This window comes from Nycticebus coucang, chromosome 3, assembly GCF_027406575.1.
Source record: "Nycticebus coucang isolate mNycCou1 chromosome 3, mNycCou1.pri, whole genome shotgun sequence".
NCBI lineage: Eukaryota > Metazoa > Chordata > Mammalia > Primates > Lorisidae > Nycticebus > Nycticebus coucang.
Window position 1 is genome coordinate 52512281 of NC_069782.1, and position 20798 is coordinate 52533078.

General features: G+C 42.0%; 2 protein-coding genes across 4 annotated transcripts in view; both read left to right on the forward strand.

The window, feature by feature from the left end:
* PTPRR (protein tyrosine phosphatase receptor type R) overlaps positions 1-16212 on the forward strand; it is a 335309-nt gene extending 319097 nt beyond the window's left edge. For 2 of the 3 annotated variants that reach the window (XM_053583629.1, XM_053583631.1), the window contains one exon: positions 9702-9907. In XM_053583629.1, the coding sequence (XP_053439604.1) occupies positions 9702-9849 (148 nt within the window). In that variant the 3' untranslated portion in view covers positions 9850-9907. Of the gene's footprint in view, positions 1-9701; positions 9908-15059 lie in introns of those variants that run through there. The other variant, XM_053583630.1, reaches the window with a different exon arrangement.
* A 529-nt stretch (positions 16213-16741) lies between these two features.
* The window catches only part of PTPRB (protein tyrosine phosphatase receptor type B), a 133573-nt gene continuing 129516 nt past the window's right edge, over positions 16742-20798 (forward strand). The window contains exons 1-2 of the mRNA XM_053583627.1: positions 16742-16935; positions 18154-18549. Coding sequence (XP_053439602.1) covers positions 16881-16935; positions 18154-18549 — 451 coding nt within the window. The 5' untranslated portion in view covers positions 16742-16880. The remainder of the gene's footprint in view (positions 16936-18153; positions 18550-20798) is intronic.

Below are 20798 nucleotides of genomic sequence, written 5' to 3' on the forward strand. Positions count from 1 at the left end.
ACAGCATCAGCAATCTCCTTAAGAGTATAATTTGAGAGTCAAAAAAAATTGCCTGACCTTAAAATATCTATCTATGCAGGGTGCTAAAATATATAGCAAATGTCTAAAATACTGCTATTAGCCAGTCTTTAGCTAAAAGAATCGTCCTTTTTTAAACTTTATTGAACCTGGGGATAGGAGGTGAAGGTAACATTTTATGTCTTCTCTGCCTTAATACTTTCATCTATGATCTATTTTTTCAGTCTGATACCTAAAGAGAGTATAATTCCCCACATTAGGAATGTATTCAGAACTTAGGTTTTCTCTTCTTTCTTTCTTTCTTTTTTTTTTTTATGTTGTTGAGACAGAGTCTCACTTTGAGTGCCGTGGCATCATAACTCACAGAAACTTCCAACTCTTGGGCTCAAGCAATCTTCTTGTCTCCACCTCCCCAATAGCTGAACTACAGGCACCAAACACCATGCCTGGCTAGTTTTTCTATTTTTAGTAGAGACGGGGTCTTGCTCTTGCTCAGGCTGGTCTTGAACTCCTGAGCTCAAGCAATTCTCTCTCCTCAGCCTCCCAGAGTGCTATGATTACAGGTATGAACCACTGACCCAGCCTCAGAGCTTAGGATTTGATGAAGGGAAATTGATGAAGGCTCCAGATGTTCGACACTCACTCATGATACCTGCCATCCAGGAGGCTGGCCTGCCCCCTCTGCAGGCGAGGGGTATTTGGAGACAACTTGAGAGCTCTAGCCAGGGGCCCTTCAGGCAGGATCAGCTACATAATTTGGGGAGCCCAGTGTAAAATAAAAATGTGGGGCCCCTTGTTCAAAAATTATTTAGTATTTCAAGACAGTGGCAGCAAAGCCTTAACCCAATTGCCGGGTCCTTTCAGCGCAGGGCAGGGCTGTGTAGCTGCATAGGTTACAGACCCTGGGAGCGTGGGGCCCTACTTTAGGGTGCTTTCAGGATGGATATTTGTGGATGAGCCTCGGTCCTGTGTCCTGTGGGGTGGGACCTGAGATCTGTGCTCCAGGTGGGGCTCCTGAGACATGCACGCATTCATTCACTCAGCAGACCTCGGCAAGTACCTAGGACTGAGCACCGTCAGGCACCTGGGTGTGGAAGAGTGGGTTCCCTAATGAGCTTTTCCAGACTCTGCTCCACAGGACACAATGTAATTAACAATTATTTATTGAGAGCTTTCTAAGTGCCAAACCAAGTTTGAGGAAAAGCTTTACACTGTATTTCTTAGAACATCTCCCCATGTGGAGATTCTGTAATAAAGGACCTGAGAAGTCTCTCAGTGTAGAAAACCACTGAACTTCATTTCTTTCATATTTATTTGAACACAGATGACTTTCCTCAAACCATCTAAAAGGGAAGGAAAGAAAATGATAAATATAAACTGTTCTGAGTGGTTAGAACTCTAGTGGTGGGATAGTAATGTGAGCCTGAGCAGGGACCATTAAAAAGAGGAAACGGAAGGGTGGAGCGCTGCCTGAATGCTGCAGGCTAAGTAGGACAGGGATAGAAAAGACGGAGAGCCTGTCTCAGGAGGCTGAGATTTGTATTCCTCAGAGCACAGGCTCCTGTCTTTCTCTACTCTTCAGAACAGCACCCTTTGCTCACTATTGATCCAGGGCCGTACGCTGCATCTTCTTTTTATTTTTTTGTATGTGTGTATGTTGTTTTTTGAGACAAGGTCTCTCTCTGTCACCTCGGCTGGTATCATCATAGCTCACAGCAGCCTCACACTCCTGGGTCCAAGCGATCCTCCTGCCTCAGCCTCCCCAGTGCTGAGACGACAGGCACTAGCCACCACACCCTGCTAATTTTTCTATTTTTAGTAGAAAGGGGGTCAAGCTGGTCTGTCACTCCTGGCCTCAAACAATCCTCCTGGTTCAGGCCCCCAAAATGCTAAGATCACAGGCCTCAGCCACTGCAACAGGCCAGTATATCACATCCTTAAAGCCATTCTCATGCTCAGGCTGTCCTCAGACTTCGAGCCTCAAGCAATCCTCCTGCCTCACCCCCAAGCCTGTTAGTTACAAGCATGAGCCGCCACTGCTGGCACCTGCATCTTATTTTTATTGTCTACGCCTCACCACTTGTTGCTGTGTCCTCTGAGAAGCCCAAGCAGGCCTGGCTAGTAGCAGAGAAAAAAGATAAGGCAGTGATTTCTATACTTGAAGCAGGGTTTGTTTCATGACTGATAAGGCAAGAGTTTGAACAGTGTGCAGCATCAAAAATGCTGATCACACCCCCAAAAAAGAAAAATCACAAGGCATCATCTCTGTTATTTCTACATGACAAAAATAAGCCATTTATAATCAAACTGCAAATCTGCATTTTAGTATGGAATTCAAATGGTCTGGTTCAGAGATGGGCATGTTATGCTGAATGGATGTTTCCAGTATAACAACAATGACAAAGCCATTTGGTGGATTCCTCATTCTCTGGCAAGACATTATTTTTATTGGCTTTAGGACAACTGCTATTAATAGTTGTTCAGTTCTCACTGCAAATTCATGAGTCCGTGATTTTCCTTTCACTAATACTTTTGAGCATATTTTGAACTAAAATGGGATTTCTTTTTTTCCAAGTAGGAGTTCAAATTTGGTCCAAGGCACCCACAGATATTTTTCTTCAAAGAGCATTAATGGATCTTCCCTTCATTCTTGGTGCATTTGTTTTTAAGGAAAAGATGAAGTAGGCAGTGTGGCAGCTGAGGCCGAGGACTCTCTGGTGGCACTGGTGAGAGGATGGGGTGCCAGACGTCTCTGGACCAGATGCCAGGGGGCTCAGGGGTGACCCCAGCTCTGTACTGTGACTTTGTGTCCCTGCCCTAGGCCTGTCTAGGTACATACTTAAAAAGAGATGTGGGATATAGGGGTGGTCCTCAACCTCTTCTGGTGTGAGGACCGCTTTTTTAAGAGTAAAAGACTTTGTGGACCTCTGCTTGATTGTTGGGGTTTTCAGCCCATAATGCTTATAAATTAATTTTCATTCAATGTCTCACAACAGTACCCACATACATTTGAAAATTTGTGAAACATCAAGTTGAATTTTCAGAGAAAACCAAACAAAAACTAAAACTCTGAACATTAAGAGTTATAGTAAGGATATATTTATATGTGGATACAGTTGGGAACTGGAGTAGATTTATGGACCCCATCAATAAGCTGCCTTTTCCATCGTGGGATTCAGTGATCGCAACGTAATCAACTGTCTTTCTAAGATCCTTTCCAGCTGTTGCTTTCTTTGAGGCTTTGAATTTTGCTTTCTGTGAAGAATAGTGGGATGGCACGAACAGTCATAACATTTTCCAAACACCTGCTAGGAAAGGGGTGGTGTAAAGAAATGTGACCTCAGTAATACTGCCCAAAGCTTTTATTCTTAAGGGAGACTCCAAGACGAAAGGAGGTAAATATCCAAGGTCACAGAACAATTGAACTTCCAATTGTGCTCCAATAGCTTGGCTACATTCTGGATTTGTTTGGTTCCCAAAAAGCTTTCGTTTGCTGAGTGGGAGACCTAAGAGGGTTAAAGGTAAGATTAAGAGAGATGAAGTTCACATTCTAACCCTGCCTTCTGTAATGAACCTGACCTAGTTGCTATATAAACCGTAAAAAATTATTAATCTTTGATGATTTTAGTTTAGATTATTTTTATTAATACCTGAAAATGAGAAATGCAATGGACTTTCTGTTGATCAGCATTGTTGTAGAAAAAAAAAAAAACATAGTAATAAACTGACCCAAGAAAGTCAGAAAAAGCCTCCATGGCTCGGTGTCTGTGGCTCAAGTGGCAAAGGCACCAGCCACATACACCTGAGCTGGCAGTTCAAATCCAGCCTAGACCCGCCAAACAACAATGATGGCTGTTACCAAAAAAATAGCCAGTTTGAGTCAAAATTACAAACGTGCCCCTCACCTGGATAGTGTGAATTGTACAGAGAGATAAGAATTTACCCCTTTATTCCCGCCCCTCCCAACAGCTTGCTTTCCATGGGGTTTTACTGCATGTTGGTGTTGGTTAATCAGTTAGTTCCAGTGTAACAGTGAGTACATGTGGTGTTGCTTTTCCATTCTTACAAAAACTTCACATAGAAGAACAGCCTCCTGGCTGTTACAAAATGGATTACTTCACCATTTTGTTAGTGACTGGATGCATTTCATGGTGTGTATAAACCACATTTTATTGATCCACTCATGTCAATGGATATTTGGGTTGGTTCCACATCTTTGTGATTGTGAATTGTGCTGCAATAAGCATTCAAGTGTAGGTGTCTTTTTTTTTTTCTTTAATTGAGACAGAGTCTCACTATGTCGCCCTCGGTAGAGCGTTGTGGCATCACAGCTCACAGCAACCTCAAACTCCTGGGCTGAAGCAAGTGATTCTCTTGCCTCAGCCTCCCAAGTAGCTGGGACTACAGGCGCCCACCACGGTGCCCAGCTATGTTTTTTTGTTGTTGTTGCAGTTATCATTGTTGTTTAGCAGGCAGGGCCGGGTTCGAACCTGACAGCCTCAGAGTACATGGCCAGCGCCTTACCCACTGAGCTACAGGTAATAAAATGACTTTTATGAAAATGACTTTTTTCTTTTGGGTAAATGCCCAATAGTGGGATTGCTGGATCAAATGGTAGATCTGCTTTTAGTTCTTTGCGGTATCTCCATACAATTGTACAAGGATGAGGTCCTAACAACAGTAATGAGTAAGAGTTCCCTTCTCCCTGTATCCACACCAGCATCTGTAGTTTGGGGATTTTTTGGTGAAAAGCCATTCTTACTGGAGTCCAGGGCTAACTCATTGTGGTTTTCATTTGCATTTCCCTGATGATTAGAAACATTGGCCATTTTTTCATATGTTTATTGGCAATTTGTCTGTCTTCTTTTGAAAAGAAGACACTTTCTTTGAAAAGAAGTTCATGTATTTTGGCCACTTTTTAATGGGGTTGATTTTTTTCTTGCTGATTTTCCTGAGTTCTTAATGGATTCTGGTCAGCAGCCCTTTAGCAGATGTACAGAATGCAAGTATTCTCCCTCGTTCTGTAGGTTGTCTATTCCCTCTATAGATTTTTTTGGCTGTGCAGAAGCTTTTTAATTTAATCAGGTCCCATTTGTGAATTTTTGTTGTTGCTGTGATTGTCTTTGGGGTATTCTTCATAAATTCTTTGCCTAGGCCAATGTCTATAAAAGTGTTTCCAACATTTTCTTCTAGAATTCTTATAGTTTCATGCCTCAGGTTTAAGTCTGTTATCCATTGTGAATTAATTTTTGTGAGTTTTGAGAGGTGAAGATCCTGTTTCCATCTTCTACACATACCTATCCAATTTTGCCAGCACCATTTATTAAATAGGGATTTTTTTGACCTCAGGCAATGTTTTTTCTATCGTTTTTCTTTTAATCTCATTGACATCTTTGGACACCAGAAGAATTCAAAAACAGACTTTGGAAAGTATAACATAAAAAAGAGTGCAGCGCCTGTGGCTCAGTGGGTAGGGCACCGGCCCCATATACCGAGGGTAGTGGGTTTAAACCCAGCCCAGGGCCAAACTGCAACAAAAAAAAAGCCAGACGTTGTGGCGGGCACCTGTAGTACCAACTACTCAGGAGCCTAGGCAAGAGAATTGCCTGAGCCCAGGAGTTGGAGGTTGCTGTGAGCTGTGACGCCATGGCACTCTACTGAGGATGACAAAGTGAGACTCTATCTCTAAAAAAAAAAGAATATCTGTTCCAAGTCCTCTTCTTTTCATTTCTGCTCCCCCTCCCCCAGTAACAGGAAGCAATCTGTCTAATCCTCCTCTATGAGAGTCAGTGGGGGATTTGTAGCCGTCTTTGTATATCCTTACCGTGGAGGCCTCACTTGTGGCTTCCCAGACAGGACAGAGAAATGCTTCCAGTGTGCGTCACATCATTGTTTAAATGTTTTGATTAGTCACTTCGGTTTGATGATTTTCTTTTATTTTTTTTAAACTATAGCCATCTAAGAAGAGGAATATATATGCCATCTATTTCCTAGTCTAATATGTGTCCCTCAAATTTTCATTGCTTCTGAAATTTGGCTAAAATAATTTCAAAGCTAACATTTTCCATTGCTGGTATAATATTTATCAACTGTACCCTTATACCTATTCACATCTTTCTGCATTGCCAACCAATCACAAAGATCCCCTTAATTTGTGAAAGTCAAATGTCTCATTTGAAGATCAGGCTTACTTATTTTAAGGACACTTGGAGATCAACCCCTAGGAATTAGTACAGATTTACTTGACATGATAGTTCCTGAGCTCATAACAAGAAGTACTCTCTGTAAAACAGATTCTGCCAGCTGAATCTTCCAAGTGGTTACCAGGACAACCTTTTCCTTCTTCCAAGCGTGGAGTTAATTGAGTGTTAATCTGAGTGTTCAGAAAAAAATGGCTAATTACAGGAATAGAAAAGAGACTCAAAGTATGCTGAAGTTGTCATTGAATTATAATTTGATCTGTGCTGAACTTTATGACTCACTGATACTTGATTACACACCTATTTTGAAGTGGATGTCCGATGTTCAAAATCCCTGGTTGGAATCAGTTAGATTTAGGTTTAAATTCTCCCTCCTGGATGTGACATCTGTCCAACAACATGGCAGAGCCTCTGTTGGGGGAGCCGGGCCCAGTTCCCAGCTGAACCCAAGTTAGAGAAGCAGCTGTTCACCCCACTTGACTCATGCCCAAGCTAGTGGAGATTTACCCAGGAGGCACATTAACATCCACACCTTTTGTTCTAAATTTACTGTACCAAACTTGACCAAAAGAATTCCAGATTTGAAAATAATAAAAAGCTAAAGGAGCATAAGTTCCATTGTTGGCCCAGAAGTGAGTCACCACTGCAGAATTCCTTCTGTCTACTGATTAGAGCGGATGTGGGCTGGGCGGCGCGGCAGGAAAGGCTGTTGCTCTCTGTATGTGTGAGTGAATAGTCACAAAAGGTCACAATTTTAACATGTTAAAAACCAAATTTCTCTCTTGGGCATCTGGAGTGTTTTTTTGTTTTTTGTTTTTTTTTTTTTTTTTCAACACACCCTTCTCGTAGCAAGGGGAAAAAGCTACATTTTTTTTTCCCCTTCTAACCTGAGTTTCCCCCCAGCTGACCCAGCTACGTGCTTCACTGCATGGAGACGGAGACAAGTATTTTAATGTTTGCTGTGGCTAATGTGACATGAAGCACCTGATATTTCTAGAAGGGTGATAAGTGTGGGTCCTCTTTGGCTTGGCCAAGCTCACAGTTTATATAGGCTGTGTCCACAAAGAAATCAGAACCACATGGCCAATACCACATTTACAATGAGGGAATGACTTTCTTTCATATCACGAGACGGGCATAATTAGGGTGAACAAATAATTTATCAACAAAAGGTGGCTCTATTAATAATCATACCAGGTGGGCCTGGTGCGGTGGCTCACGCCTGTAACCCCAGCACTCTGGGAGGCCAAGGAGGGAGTTGGAGACCAGCCTGAGAAAGAGTGAGGCCCCATCTCTATTAAGCATAGAAAAACTAGCCAGCATTTTGATGCCTGCCTATAGTCTCAGCAACTCAGGAGGTGAGGCGGGAGAATTGCTTGAGCCCAGGAATTTGAGGTTGCTCTGAGCTATAATGATGCCAGGGCATTCTATCCAGGGTGACAGAGTAAAACTCTGTCTCACAATAAAAAAACAAAGAAAGAGAAAAATCACACCAGGACAACAGGAATGAGCCACACTTCCCCCAGGGAAACCAGAGGTCTGGTCACGCTAGGCGTACATGAACTGAGAGTAAGAAAAAGAGCAAACAGCGCTTACCTGGGACTCGCAAAGGGCAGCGCTGTGCTGAGCACCTTGTGACATGTCTCATCTACATCTTGCAAAACTGGAAACTTGGTTAGGTAAATACTGTTTTCCAAGCCAGTGGTCTTCCAATATTTTTTTGAACAATGGAAAACTTTTGGCAGACAAAGTCTTTCACAGATCACCAACATGGGAAACCAATAAAAAGCAGAACTGCCCTGGTCACGGCTGGGAGCAGGAGCTCGTCCTGAAGGCCCTGCCTCGTCTTCAGGCCCCTGTGTAGGACCCCGGGCTCCTGGGAGTTGTGCAAACAGCCTTCAGCCAGACACTGACGTGCTCTGACTCACTTAATCCTCACAACCTGCTGACGTTTGTCATTAATGTCATTTCACAAGTGAGGAAAGCCAGGCTGGGAAGGATTAAGTGACTTGCCTAAAATCATACAGCCAGTAGGTTCAAAAGCCAGGATGCAAACCCAGATCTGTCAGGTACCGAGCCGTGTCTCCCCACTACGCCGTCTGTCTCTGCCGTGGCTGACTTCTTGGTCGATATTTAGAAACCTGCATGGGTCTCTCCACGTGGGCTTGCCTGACCTGGGCAATCTGTGTCCTCTGCCAGGTCTACTCCTAGTCCTCCACAGCCTTCGGAAGCCTCACCCCAGAGCCTCCTAACGGGTCCTGTTTGACTAGAGAGTACCAAAGAATAACAGTAATAGTAATAATAGTTAGCAGGTGCCGTACAGTATTCACATGTACTTGGCCGTGTGTTAAGCACTTCACGGGAATGGTCCGTTTCTCTCTCACAGCAATGCCATCGGGTAGGGACTATTACTTTTATTGCCTCATCATTTTGCAGATAAGAAAACTAAACACTGCAAAGATTACGTAGTAAGGTAAAGCAGGTAATAAGTGGCAGAGACAGAATTTGTCTTGACAACGATATATGGTGTCTTTTTCCCTCTTAAGACACTTTGGTTCCTGCTAGTAATGAACCTGAGCCCTCAACATTCCAAGCTTTTTCAAAGCCATGACCCTCTTACAGCTAACTGGGGTTTCCTTGACATTCTTATCAGACTTTACTCTTTTTTTTTTTTTGGATAAACTAACTTCTGCTCAGTGGTAGAGATTGTCCCTTCATGTGATGGACCTCCTGCGAAAACAAATGTGTTCTGTAAAAGAAAAAGCTGAGGCACAATACAATTTTTAGAGTTTATTTAGGTGCAAAGCAATTCGTGGATCAGGGGACACCAGGACAAAAGAGGTTTAGTGTTCCAAAGACAAAATGCCGGGGGCAAGTATTTACTAGGAAAATGCAGAAGCGAAATAAAGAAATTATTTGATTGGCTCGCCATTACAAAATGGTCTTTGTTAGGTACCTCCTTGAAAAGTCCCTCTTCAATCATATGTAACTGGCTGTCTATGAATGGCTGGGTTTACATTTTGGTTCTCTCTAACATAAGCATTTATCAGATATGAACACAAGTTAAGTTGAGCTTATGTAATAAATAGCCTTGCAAGTAAGGCTATTTTTAAGATCTTTGGTTTGGTTTGTTCAGGAATTTTTCAGACCTGGTCTCCATCTTAATTTAGCTTAAGTAGTACCTTCAAGAGGACTCTCCAATAGGGACAATACTTTAATACAATGTGCTGAGTAACGGCAGTGAGTTCAGGAATTCTGCCTACTGGGGAGGGTCCAGCTATGTGGATCCCCAAAGGCCTCCATCAAAACATCATCTTGATGACCATGGTCATCTCTTAAAATCTTAATTTTGGTTGAGTTTAACCTGAAATCTATTGAAGGTCAAGGGTTATTTTTGTGCCAGCTCTTTGAATGTGAGTTGGGTGGTGCCTTTAAAAGTAAGAAAAAGAGCGAAAAAGAGTTCCCCCGTTTCTCATTTTCCAGAACCAGCTTACAATTGGAGCTTCACAGCAGGAATGTAAAGTGGTATTTCATCAAAACCATGAAGCTCTCTCTGACCCAAGAGGTGCCTGGAGACCAGTTGGAGCTCACCTGGATGAATTACTACAGAGTTCTCTTGAGGGATCCGTAATTAATCTAGCTCACAGAAAAAAAGAATAAATACATTTAATCCATAAATACATTTTCTATTCAGGCACTATACTAGCTTCTTAGGTTTTTTTTTTTATTATAACCAGCTTATAAAACGACTGTATTTGCTTCATACCAGTAAAATCTAAAGGGTAACCCTAGATTTTTAAGTTCTTACAAAGTCAACAGAGTATTCTGTATACCAATATATGCAATAGGACATTTATTAACTATTTTCAAAGATGTTTGTGATGAGTTCAGATGTTGAACCAGCCTCCACTGAATGCATCCTGGGATACCCTTCCCCCATCCCAGAGTTGCACCTGTTTTCCCATGACATGAAAATATAGCATGGCCTGGGAACTCACTTGCCAGGTGTTTACTTAGGATTATTAAGTGCTTTTCTTTTCTTTTCCTCCTTTTTTTTTTTTTTTTTTTAGACAGAGCCTCACTCTGTTACCCAGGGGAGAGTGCTGTAACATCATAGTTCACAGCAAACTCAAACTCCTGGGCTCAGCCTCCAAAGTAGCTGGACCTATAGGGGCCCACCACAATGCCTGGCTACTTTTTATATTTTTAGTAGAGACACGGTCTTACTTTGCTCAGGCTGGTCTCCAACTCCTGAGCTCACGCAATCCCCCCAGCTCAGCCTCCCGAGTACTGGGATTACAGATGTGAGCCCCGCTAGTAAGTGCTTCTCACTCTTGCAGATGTGAGAAGACGAGGACATTGTGCTTGCCCTTGATAAAGGACCTACCACCTAGATGGAAACGATGGTAGAGTGGGATTAAACAGGACACTTAGTGTAACATGGTATCAAATTCTTTATAATAAATGTCCTACCCTGGCTCTTTTCCTATTTTTTTCTCTTTTTTTTGAGGCAGAGTCTCATTCTGCTGTCCACGGTGTCAGTCAGCCTAGCTCACAGCAACCTCAAACTCCTGTGCTCAAGCAATCCTCCTGCCTCAGCCTCCCAAGTAGTCACATGCCACAACATTCAACTAGTTTTCCTATTTTTAATAGAGACAGTGTCTCTACTAAAAAGAGAGGAAGGAAGGAAGAAAAAGAAAAAGAGAGAGAAAGGAAAGGAGGGAGGGAGGGAAAGAGAGAAAGAAAGAGAAAGAAAAAGAAAAAGAAGAAAATCCTGCTGACTTTATAATTAACTGAAATCTTTACTCACTGTCCTGGACTTCTTGCTGAGCACAGGCCCTGCCGGCCCTGGGGGACTCAGCACTAAAGCAGCTGCACATGCAAACTCATTGGTCCACAACGTGCAGCTCCAGGGGGAAATACACCCACTGACCAGATCTCACTGGAGTAGACACAACACTCTAACTAGGTCACATTTGATAAAATAGCAGGGGGTAGGGAGGTCTAGACTGGTAAGTGACTGAGAAACCAGGCTACACAGAAGTATTGAGTGACCACAGGATGTTTAGTCTAGAGAAGAAAAGATTACGGGACATGTTTTCCAGTATCTGGAGAGCTATTGTGTGACTACAGGGGAGCCTTTAGACTTTTTCAGACTATTTGACCAATAAGATGAAAGTTAGAGAGGGGCAAATTCATTCCGACGTCTTCAAAAGTTTTCCTGCCAAGCTCGAGGAAAGCTCCTTCTAAAGGTACCACAGCCGGTGGGCGCGCCAGCAGAAGCCAGCTGGCCACCTGTCACAGGCTGCTTCCTTCCAGAAAAGCTATTTTCTGTCATCATTGGAATGGATGGTCTCCCAGGATCACTCTGATGCCAATTTTTTTTAATTTTTATTTTCTAAATTAAGTGGGAAGTAACAGAGCGCTTCATGTACCCTCCTGAAGACTTCAAACCTGTGAGAATTTTGCTAGCCTTGTCTACTTCCTCCCTTCCCCACCTTACCGGCTGAAGCCGCTTTGACTTGGTCAACAGAGCAGCATAGGAAATACACTCCCACCATTAAAGTGCTCTGCTGAGCCACTGAGGATAAAGTGGTTATTAAGACCGACCTCAACTGTGCCTCCATTCAGTCACCAGTTGAATGTGGAGTGCTGACCAGGACACCAGAAGGAGAAAATCTTGCCTCAGAGAGAGTGTAAGTGGTGAGAAGAAGTTGACAGACCAGAGCCTGAGAGCACAAAGATCCCTACAGAGCCTGCAGTCAGGAAAACACCAGAGGAAGAGAGGCTCCTCGCAGCTCCCTGGAGCTGCCCTAGTATTTAACAAGCTTCACAGGCCAAGCCAGCATCTTCCAGGCATCTGCTATGGTTTTAGGTGTGCCCAGATGTCATCATACAGCTAAGAAAAGGAAGAGTCACCACATCCTCAGCTACCACTTCTGCTGTGCACTTCTGAAAAAGAAATACCTTAGCCGAAGGTCACCTTCACACAACAGAATGTAGGTTCCAGGGGAAAAAGCCGATGTACTCTTTCTGCTAACAAGTTGCTGTCACTGAAAGCTGTGAATTTACCTCTTTATTTCTTGCCAAATATATCATTTCAGCATCCTGTCGACCTGCCCTAGGAATTACTGTTACTTTTTTTTTTTTCTGAATTACTGTTACTTTGAAGGAGGAAGTCTCACTGCTTTAACGTTATGTAGGTTGAGGAGTAACACAGATGCAAGCCCAATTTAGTTATTAATGAGAACTCATGTTACAGTGAGAAAATGTATCTTGCTTTTGAGTTGAACTGCTTGCAATAATCTGAAAATTATTTTAAATGGTACCAATAGCCACCAGGAAAAACTGGCTAAAATACAGAACTAAACTAAAACATAAAGTGAGTTGTGTGATTGCAGAGTTACAAATACTTCACAGGACTTTATTTTTTTTTTTTATTAAATCATAGCTGTGTACATTGTTATGATCATGGGGCATCATTCACTAGCTTCACAGACCGTTTACCAAGTTTCACATATACCCTTGTAAGATGCACCACTGGTGTAATCCCACCAATCCCCTTCCCTCTACCTACCTCCCCCCTCCCTCCCCTCCCTTTCCCCCTTACCCCTATTCTTAGGTTGTAACTGGGTTATAGCTTTCATGTGAAAACCCTAAATTAGTCTCATAGTAGGGCTGAGTACATTGGGTACTTTCTCTTCCATTCTTCAGATACTTTACTAAGAAGAATATGTTCCAGCTCCATCCATGTAAACATGAAAGAGGTAAAGTCTCCATCTTTCTTTAAGGCTGCATAATATTCCATGGTGTACATATACCACAATTTATTAATCCATTCGTGGATCGATGGGCACCTGGGCTTCTTCCATGACTTAGCAATTATGAATAGGGCTGCAATAAACATTCTGGTACAAATATCTTTGTTATGACATGATTTTTGGTCTTCTGGGTATATGCCTAGTAGAGGAATTACAGGATTGAATGGCAGATCTATTTTTAGATCTCTAAGTGTTCTCCATATCTCTTTCCAAAAGGAATGTATTAATTTGCATTCCCACCAGCAGTGCAAAAGTGTTCCCTTTTCTCCACATCCGCGCCAACATCTCTGGTCTTGGGATTTTGTGATATAGGCTAGTCTCACTGGAGTTAGATGGTATCTCAACGTAGTTTTGATTTGCATTTCTCTGATGATTAAAGATGATGAGCATTTTGGGCAGCGCCTGTGGTTCAAGGAGTAGGGCGCCAGTCCCATATGCCGGAGGTGGTGGGTTCAAACCCAGCCCCGGCCAAAAAAAAAAAGATGATGAGCATTTTTTCATATGTCTGAAGGCCACACGCCTGTCTTCTTCAGAGAAGTTTCTCTTCAAATCCCTTGCCCAGCCTGTGATGGGATCCCTTGTTCTATTCTTGCTAATGCGTTTGAGTTCTCTGTGGATTCTGGTTATTAAACCTTTGCTTCACAGAACTTTAAATAAAGTGATGCATGGGCGGCGCCTGTGGCTCAGCGGGTAGGGCGCCGGTCCCATATGCCGGAGGTGGCGGGTTCAAACCCAGCCCCGGCCAAATTAAAAAAAAAAAAAATAAATAAATAAATAAATAAAGTGATGCTGTTACTCAGTGAGCAGGAAAAATAAATAACATTTATATTAATGTCTGGGAACTTTGTCAAGCCAAAGAACCATAATTATTATAAAGGAGCAAAAGATAATGTAGATACTGTATTTATAAAAGTAAATGGCAGAGCATGGTAGCTCACATCTGTAATCCCAGCACTATGTGAGGCCGAAGGGAGAGGACCACTTGAGGTCAGAAGTTAATGAACAACATAGCAAGATCTTGTCTCTACAAAAAAATAAGAAAACTTGGCAGGGCACGGCGGTGCTTGCCTGTGGTCCCAGCTATTTAGGAGGCAAAGATGGGAGGATCACTGGAACCCAGGAGTTCAAGGCTACAGTGAACTATGGTAGCCCTACTGAAGTCCAGTCTGGGCAACAGAACCAGACCCTGTCACCAAAGCGGGGACATAAAATGAGAAGCATTATTATTCCTCCTAAAGGAAACTACCTTCGACTAACCCAGTGACAAGGGGGATGCTGAGCAGCTAGTGATGAAAATAGTGATAACCAAGGGGAAAAATACCAGCGCCAATTCCATTTTTCCAGTTCATTTAAGGACCTGCCCTCTATTGTCTAGACACCTGGTATACCCAAAAGCTGATGTTGTTTCCACACAGCCTACTCAGATAAACCAGGGTCGACTTTCTTTTTCTTGTAGAAAGAGCAACATTTTACAAATGAGTTTTGGTTGGGGAGCCCATTTCAATCAGTTTTAATCTAAGTGCATAAAGCGTGTTAATGCAAGAAAAAGCATCAGGCTCCCGAGAAGTAAGGCTAACTCTCCAGCTACACTGAATCCATTCAGCCTTCACAGCAGCCTTCCCAACTTGGTACTGTTAACAGGAGGAAACAAAGGTGCAGAGAGCTTTACGGACTATGTAGCAGATCACACGGCTAATAATTGACAGAGGACGGACTTGCACTCAGCCTGGCTGGTTCCAAAGTCCGAGTATTTAACCGCTAAGCTGTGGCGCCTCCCCGGTAATGGTACATGGGTAAAATTAATGAAGCACCTCGTGTGTACCAGGCACTGTGTTACTTCTTTAATATACATTAACATCCTGACTTTACCAGGGTTGGGACATTTGGACCCAGGTAAAAGGGGGAACAAAAGAATCATTAGGCCCCCTGTTCCGTGTGTCCAGCCGGGTTTGATTTAGTTGCTGCTTGAGATTACAAAGTGTTAGCAGAAAGCAGTTACCCTGTGATTTCTCCCTTGCAGAGGGGGAATGGTCCAAACCAGCGAGCAGTACGAGTTCGTGCATCATGCTCTGTGCCTGTACGAGAGCAGACTCGCAGCGGAAACGGTCCCATGCTGACCATCAATCTCGGGGTGATTAGTCACAGCACACACCCCAGGCTTCTGGAAGGAGTTTCCTGCAATGGAAGAAAAGAGAAGCTCTGAAGCCAAGCTGTGCCATGGGTTGTGGAAGACTGGGCAGCGTGGTTAAGCTTGCCTGCCCCTTGTGTATGTGAATGCCTTTCTGAGCATCCCTAAGCTACTGATATTTTGAAGGTCCTAGGCTGACAGATTTCTCATGTAGCCTAGGGTGGATTTCATTTGTCTTTGCTGACTCTCTGCCACATGGAATGTATGTATGGAATATTCAGTGACGAATGTCCTCAGAGGATGACTGGAAGGGCTGCTGAAGACATTCTGATTGTTGTTTAGATGCTTTAATGTTTTCAAAATATGTCTCGTGATGGACTGTCAGCTGTTTAACTGTTCCTGTTTTAAGTGCTATTACCTTTCTCAGTTACCAGAATCTTGCTGCTAAGTGATTGATAATGGATTTTTAACAAATAAGTCTTTGTTTAAAAAAAAAATCAAAAGCAGTGACTATTTTATATGGAGATGTGTCTTGAGAATATTACCTATTAAGTATGTATTTATAGCACTTCCTCTCCATCAACTCCAGAGCACAATTACTGTCATTGGATAGATGTATATTTACTCTATTATTAGGCATAAAGGTGACTTCTGCTCCAGAATTCCATCTACTATATTTCTACATTGTGGGTTGTTTTACTTTAAAAAGGAAAAACAAATTTGTAGTAACTCAAAGTATCAAGAATTTTAACTAATGGTCTCTCTTTTACTAAGAAGGGATTTCTGAATATGTTGTCTTCCTGGAATCTCTCTCCCAGTAAAAGGCAGATGCCTTCGGGAACACTGTAACCCATCCCATTTCCAGAAGTTCTTATAAAGATGCTGCTGTGTCTGTCCTTCCGTTTCTGAAAGGTTTGAATCCTCCAGAGATAAAGTAACTACCCTCAGAAAACATGAGATGTTCTGCTCAAATATGAATTTTTAATGCAGCAAAGCCAACGTCGTTTCATACTGCCAATAAACTGCTCTTAATATGAAATACTGAGTGAAGCATATTCTTTTTTCTCCTATTTGGACAGAAGCCCTTATCTGTTTGGGGATGCCTGAAGTATAACACGGCAGGTTTAATTTGAGTCTCTGCATCTCCACAGTGGAGATGATGATCTCAGAATGTAACCTTGCCATCAAGTTGAGAGGTGACGCAGACGTGCCACCCTTACGTGGTTTTCCCAGTAGACTCTCTGCCCGTCATTATACAAGCAGCACGTGGTTATGTCTCCATACCTCTCGTCACAGACCCTCATGCATTACGTGGTTCATGTTTATTTAGCAGAATCGCATCACCTGAACAGGTGTAATGTTTTTGGAACTTTCCGTCATCTAAGATTAACAATTCCTTTCTCCCCTCTTGAGGTTAAGAAGTAGTCACGTGCCAAAGGGACCATACGTGATGATTTAAGGGGATTTATTTTACTCTGGAGGCTGGAATTTTTTCTACATAAAAACAGGGAGGTAATCATTATCCCTTCTTTCTAAGGAAACAGACAAAAGGACACTGGTGTAAAACTTCCCCAAACAATTCAATAGGAGGAAGTGCTCGTCACCGACTTTTCCCCCACCATGAAGGCACATTTCCTTCCGAGTCTTTGCTTCTCTTATCTGGAAGATTTTTTTTTCCCCCCAAGCGAAGCATGAGCAGCTGTTAAGTGGAAAATGGAGGCTAGATTTTACTTGGTGATTCTTGCCTGCGTGATCTTCGGGACCCCAGGTGAGTGGGTCTGCCTGAGGCACTGCTCCCCTGGCTAGCCAGGAGCCTCTGGCCCTGGGAAAGGGTCTGAACTGAGGTGGAAATGAAGCCAGGTCTCCATGACAGTTTAGCCAAAGACGATGAGGAGGGGGAATAAAAGGAGACAGCTGCACCCACACTGGGGAGATTTCTCTCCAAAAGAAAATAAATGCTCTCCTGTGCTCTGAGCGCCTGGGGCGGCTTCTGAAACAGCGTATTTATAGCAGAGAGTAAAGAACTCTGGAGAGGAATTTTTATTACTATATAATAATAAGTACCATTTCTAATGCCTTTCCCAAACAGGTTATAGTTTTATTTTCTGTTCTGCTAAAGAAAGTATAAGAAATACAATTTTAAAAGGTAAGGAAACGAGGTGTGTTTCATTTGGAGAACTGAATCTAGTGTTCTCATGGAGAGTTGAACAATTTTGGTAAAAGCTCATTGAAAATGGTTTCTGAGCCTACATACCTTGCTCTCTAATAGAGATGTTTAACAGTGGAAGGTTAATTTTCTCAAACTGAGAAATGCTGATTATTTTCAATCTATTAGTATTTGAAGGGAAACTCAAATACTGTCACAAAGAAGAGAAATGCTTGTCTCCAAAACTAGAAGAAATTTGGTTTGTGATAATCAATACTTTTCTAGATTACTGTTATCTAGGGGGTCATGTTTGGAAGGCTGGGAAAATATGTTTCAGTTTTTAATAAATACGTGTAATTTGAAAAAAATTGTTCAGAATATTCAATGTGTATATAAATATTTACTGTAGTATGAATTTAAGGGTGGAACAGGTGTGATTTTGTAGCACGAAGGAGGAAGGTGATAAGGAAAGAGTCAAATGGTTACAAAGGGACCCTCAATAAACTTAACTAATTTGGCTAAAATATCATAATGTTTGAACAGTTTTGTTTCTTTTCCAAGCTTCCTTTCATTTTCCAATGAGGGGTGTGTTTTCTTCCCTGAACCGTGTACAAGTGAAAAAGAAAAGAACTGTGTGACACTTTGACATTTTACATTGTTAGCCTTGGGATTTTAAATCACTTGTGTTAAATCTAAGAATATTCATGTAAAATGACAGCAAAAGCTGTCATATAAGTAAAACTAGTGACTTGACGTAGCTGGTGGGTGGTGGTGGGTTTGCTCCCTGGTGATCCTCACAATCTGCTGCATATAGTACTTCACGCACTTCTCATCTTCCAGAGGGGTTTCAGATCGTCCATGTCCAGAAACAACAGTGTCTTTTCATCAATGAGAAAGTGGTCGTGGGCTCCTGCAACAGGACCATCCAGAACCAGCAGTGGAGGTGGACTGCGGATGGAAAGCTCCTGCACATTAGGTCTGCACTCTGCCTGGCCGTCTCCAATTCCTCCCAGGGCCCTTCCCGTTCAGCCATCTTGGCCCACTGCTCCCAGGCACCCCCGTGGACCTGCTATGACCAGGAAGGGTTCCTGGAGGTGGAAAATACCTCTCTCTTTCTCAAGAAACAAGGCCCCAGAGTGGTGGTCAAGAAGGGCAGAAAATACCTTCATAGCTGGATGAAAATTTATGTCAACAAAGAAGGAAATCTGGCCAATGAAAGCCTCTGCTTAAAAAAAGGTGAGCTATTTGTTTAGAGTCAATTCTGAAAGTCCTTCTGCTAAATGTCTTATTTTTTTATATTCAAAGGAAGTCCACAAACCCCAACATTCTTCCTATGGGAGATTCATAAGCTGATAGAAGAGGATTGTGTGGTGCCCAGTGATGGGAAGCTTCATTATTTGCATTACAATAAGCCTGGCATTCTCTTCTGTGTATTGCTTGTTCAACTCCTTCTTCCTTTTTTTTTTTTTTTGCTTCTTTTGTTAATTCAACATATATTTCTTGAGCTTCTCTTTTGTCCCAGACACCATGGTTAAGTACCATTAGATGGAGGCATATAGATCTAAGCATATGTAATGACTAAACTCAATGATCAGGAAATGATTAGATTCTGTTGACATAGACACTTCTCTTCTCTGGTTATGAGGAACTATTACAATATCAACATGGTGCTTGATAAGACAGGGAAGATATTAAGTTGTACTTTTACAGATTTCTTGTATTCATATTTAAGGGTGGATATCTTTTGGAGGTAACTTGCTTTTGGAATGGTAATGACCAATGTGCAGCCATGGAGTTGTCTGCTTTGTTGACTGTTCATGGGTATAGATGCATAAAAACTTGTATACACAGGCACACAGCTCTTGGTGTAGTGCATAGTTTAGTCCTGATGTAGGAATTTTTGCTTGAGGAATATACTATATGGAGGTGAATCTTCTCTTTAAGATAATTTTATTGTATATTTACTATTGTATATTTGAACTCAAGGCCCACCTTGGCCTCCCACTGTGCTGGTATTACAGGAGTGAGCCACAGGGACCCCCCCCCCAGCCTAAATAAGCACTTGATTAGATGCCAACTGACTGCAGTAGACTCTTCTATAACTGAAGTCAAGAGTTATAGTCCTTGTTCTTATTTATATCATTTCTGGCTATGAATATATTTTATAAAAAATATAAAAGTGAATTAAGAAATTCGACTTTATCAAAAAAACATACAGCATAAGGCACCAAGTTGTACAATTCTTTTCCTATGCTTCATCTCTCAAGGCCTTTCCTACATAACACAGAAACGTTGTAAATATTACATTACAGCTTTATTATTATATACAGGAAGTGAGATTCATTTCCAATTCCCAATCAAATTTTATGTAATGTAAGATTCTTTGATTGGAACTTTTTTGAAAAGTAGATATCGGCTCGGCCCTCATAGCTCAGTGAGTAGGGCGCCAGCCATAGGCCACATAACTGAAGCTGGCGGCTTTGAGCCTGGCCACGGGCCTGCTGAACAACAATGACAACTGCAACCAAAAAATAGCTGGGCATTGTGGGGAGCACCTTGTAGTCCCCGCTACTTGGGAGGCTGAGGCAAAAGAATTACTTAAACCCAAGCGTTTGAGGTTGCTGTAAGCTGTGACACCACGGCATACTGAGGGCAGCATAGTGAGACTCTGTCTCAAAGAAAAAAGAAAAAAGTAGATATGGATACAATGGAGAGTTATTCAACACAACAAATAATTTATGACAAAACTCTCTTTTTTGACCCCTGTAATGAATTGTGTCCAGCAATGGACTCCACTTCAAGAATACGGTGTATAGAATAGGCCATTTGTAATTAATCACCAAACACCATAACTAAAACATGCTTGATAATGTGTTTTGAAAAAAAAGATATTTCTAGAAAAAGAAAAACAGAAGCAGGTACAAAAATAATCCCTATATTTGAATACACATAAATAAATACATATTTTGACTTTAACACAATTATAGGCTATAGCCCCATTTTTCTGCTCCACTGTAAACTTAACTGTTGATGAAAGATTAAGATGGATATTTGTGGACCCATCACATGAAGCATCCTGATTCGCGAGAGAAACCACTGTAAAAAACTAACCAAATGCAGCACAAAAGTGCCAGTCGTATGTCCAGAGGATGGGAGTTTTCTTTGCACTTCCTCCAGTAAAAGGACACACACCTGTGAAGGTAAAAATCTGAACCGTAGTTTTCATATTTTATAAATGAAACACTAATGATGTCATTCAAGTATCCTCGTGATATTTAGCTGAGGTTGTGGTTGGGTTGCAGTACCTACACCATGGTTCTCAGCCCAAGCCACACGCTAGACTCACACAGTAGCACTTAAATAATATTAGATGAGGATGGAGCCTGGGCTTCATCCTCCAGGCCAATTAAATCAGGCCTTGCATTTTTACAGTACTTCCTAGGTAATTCTCATGTGCAGCTAAGTTTGGAAATCACTAAATATAT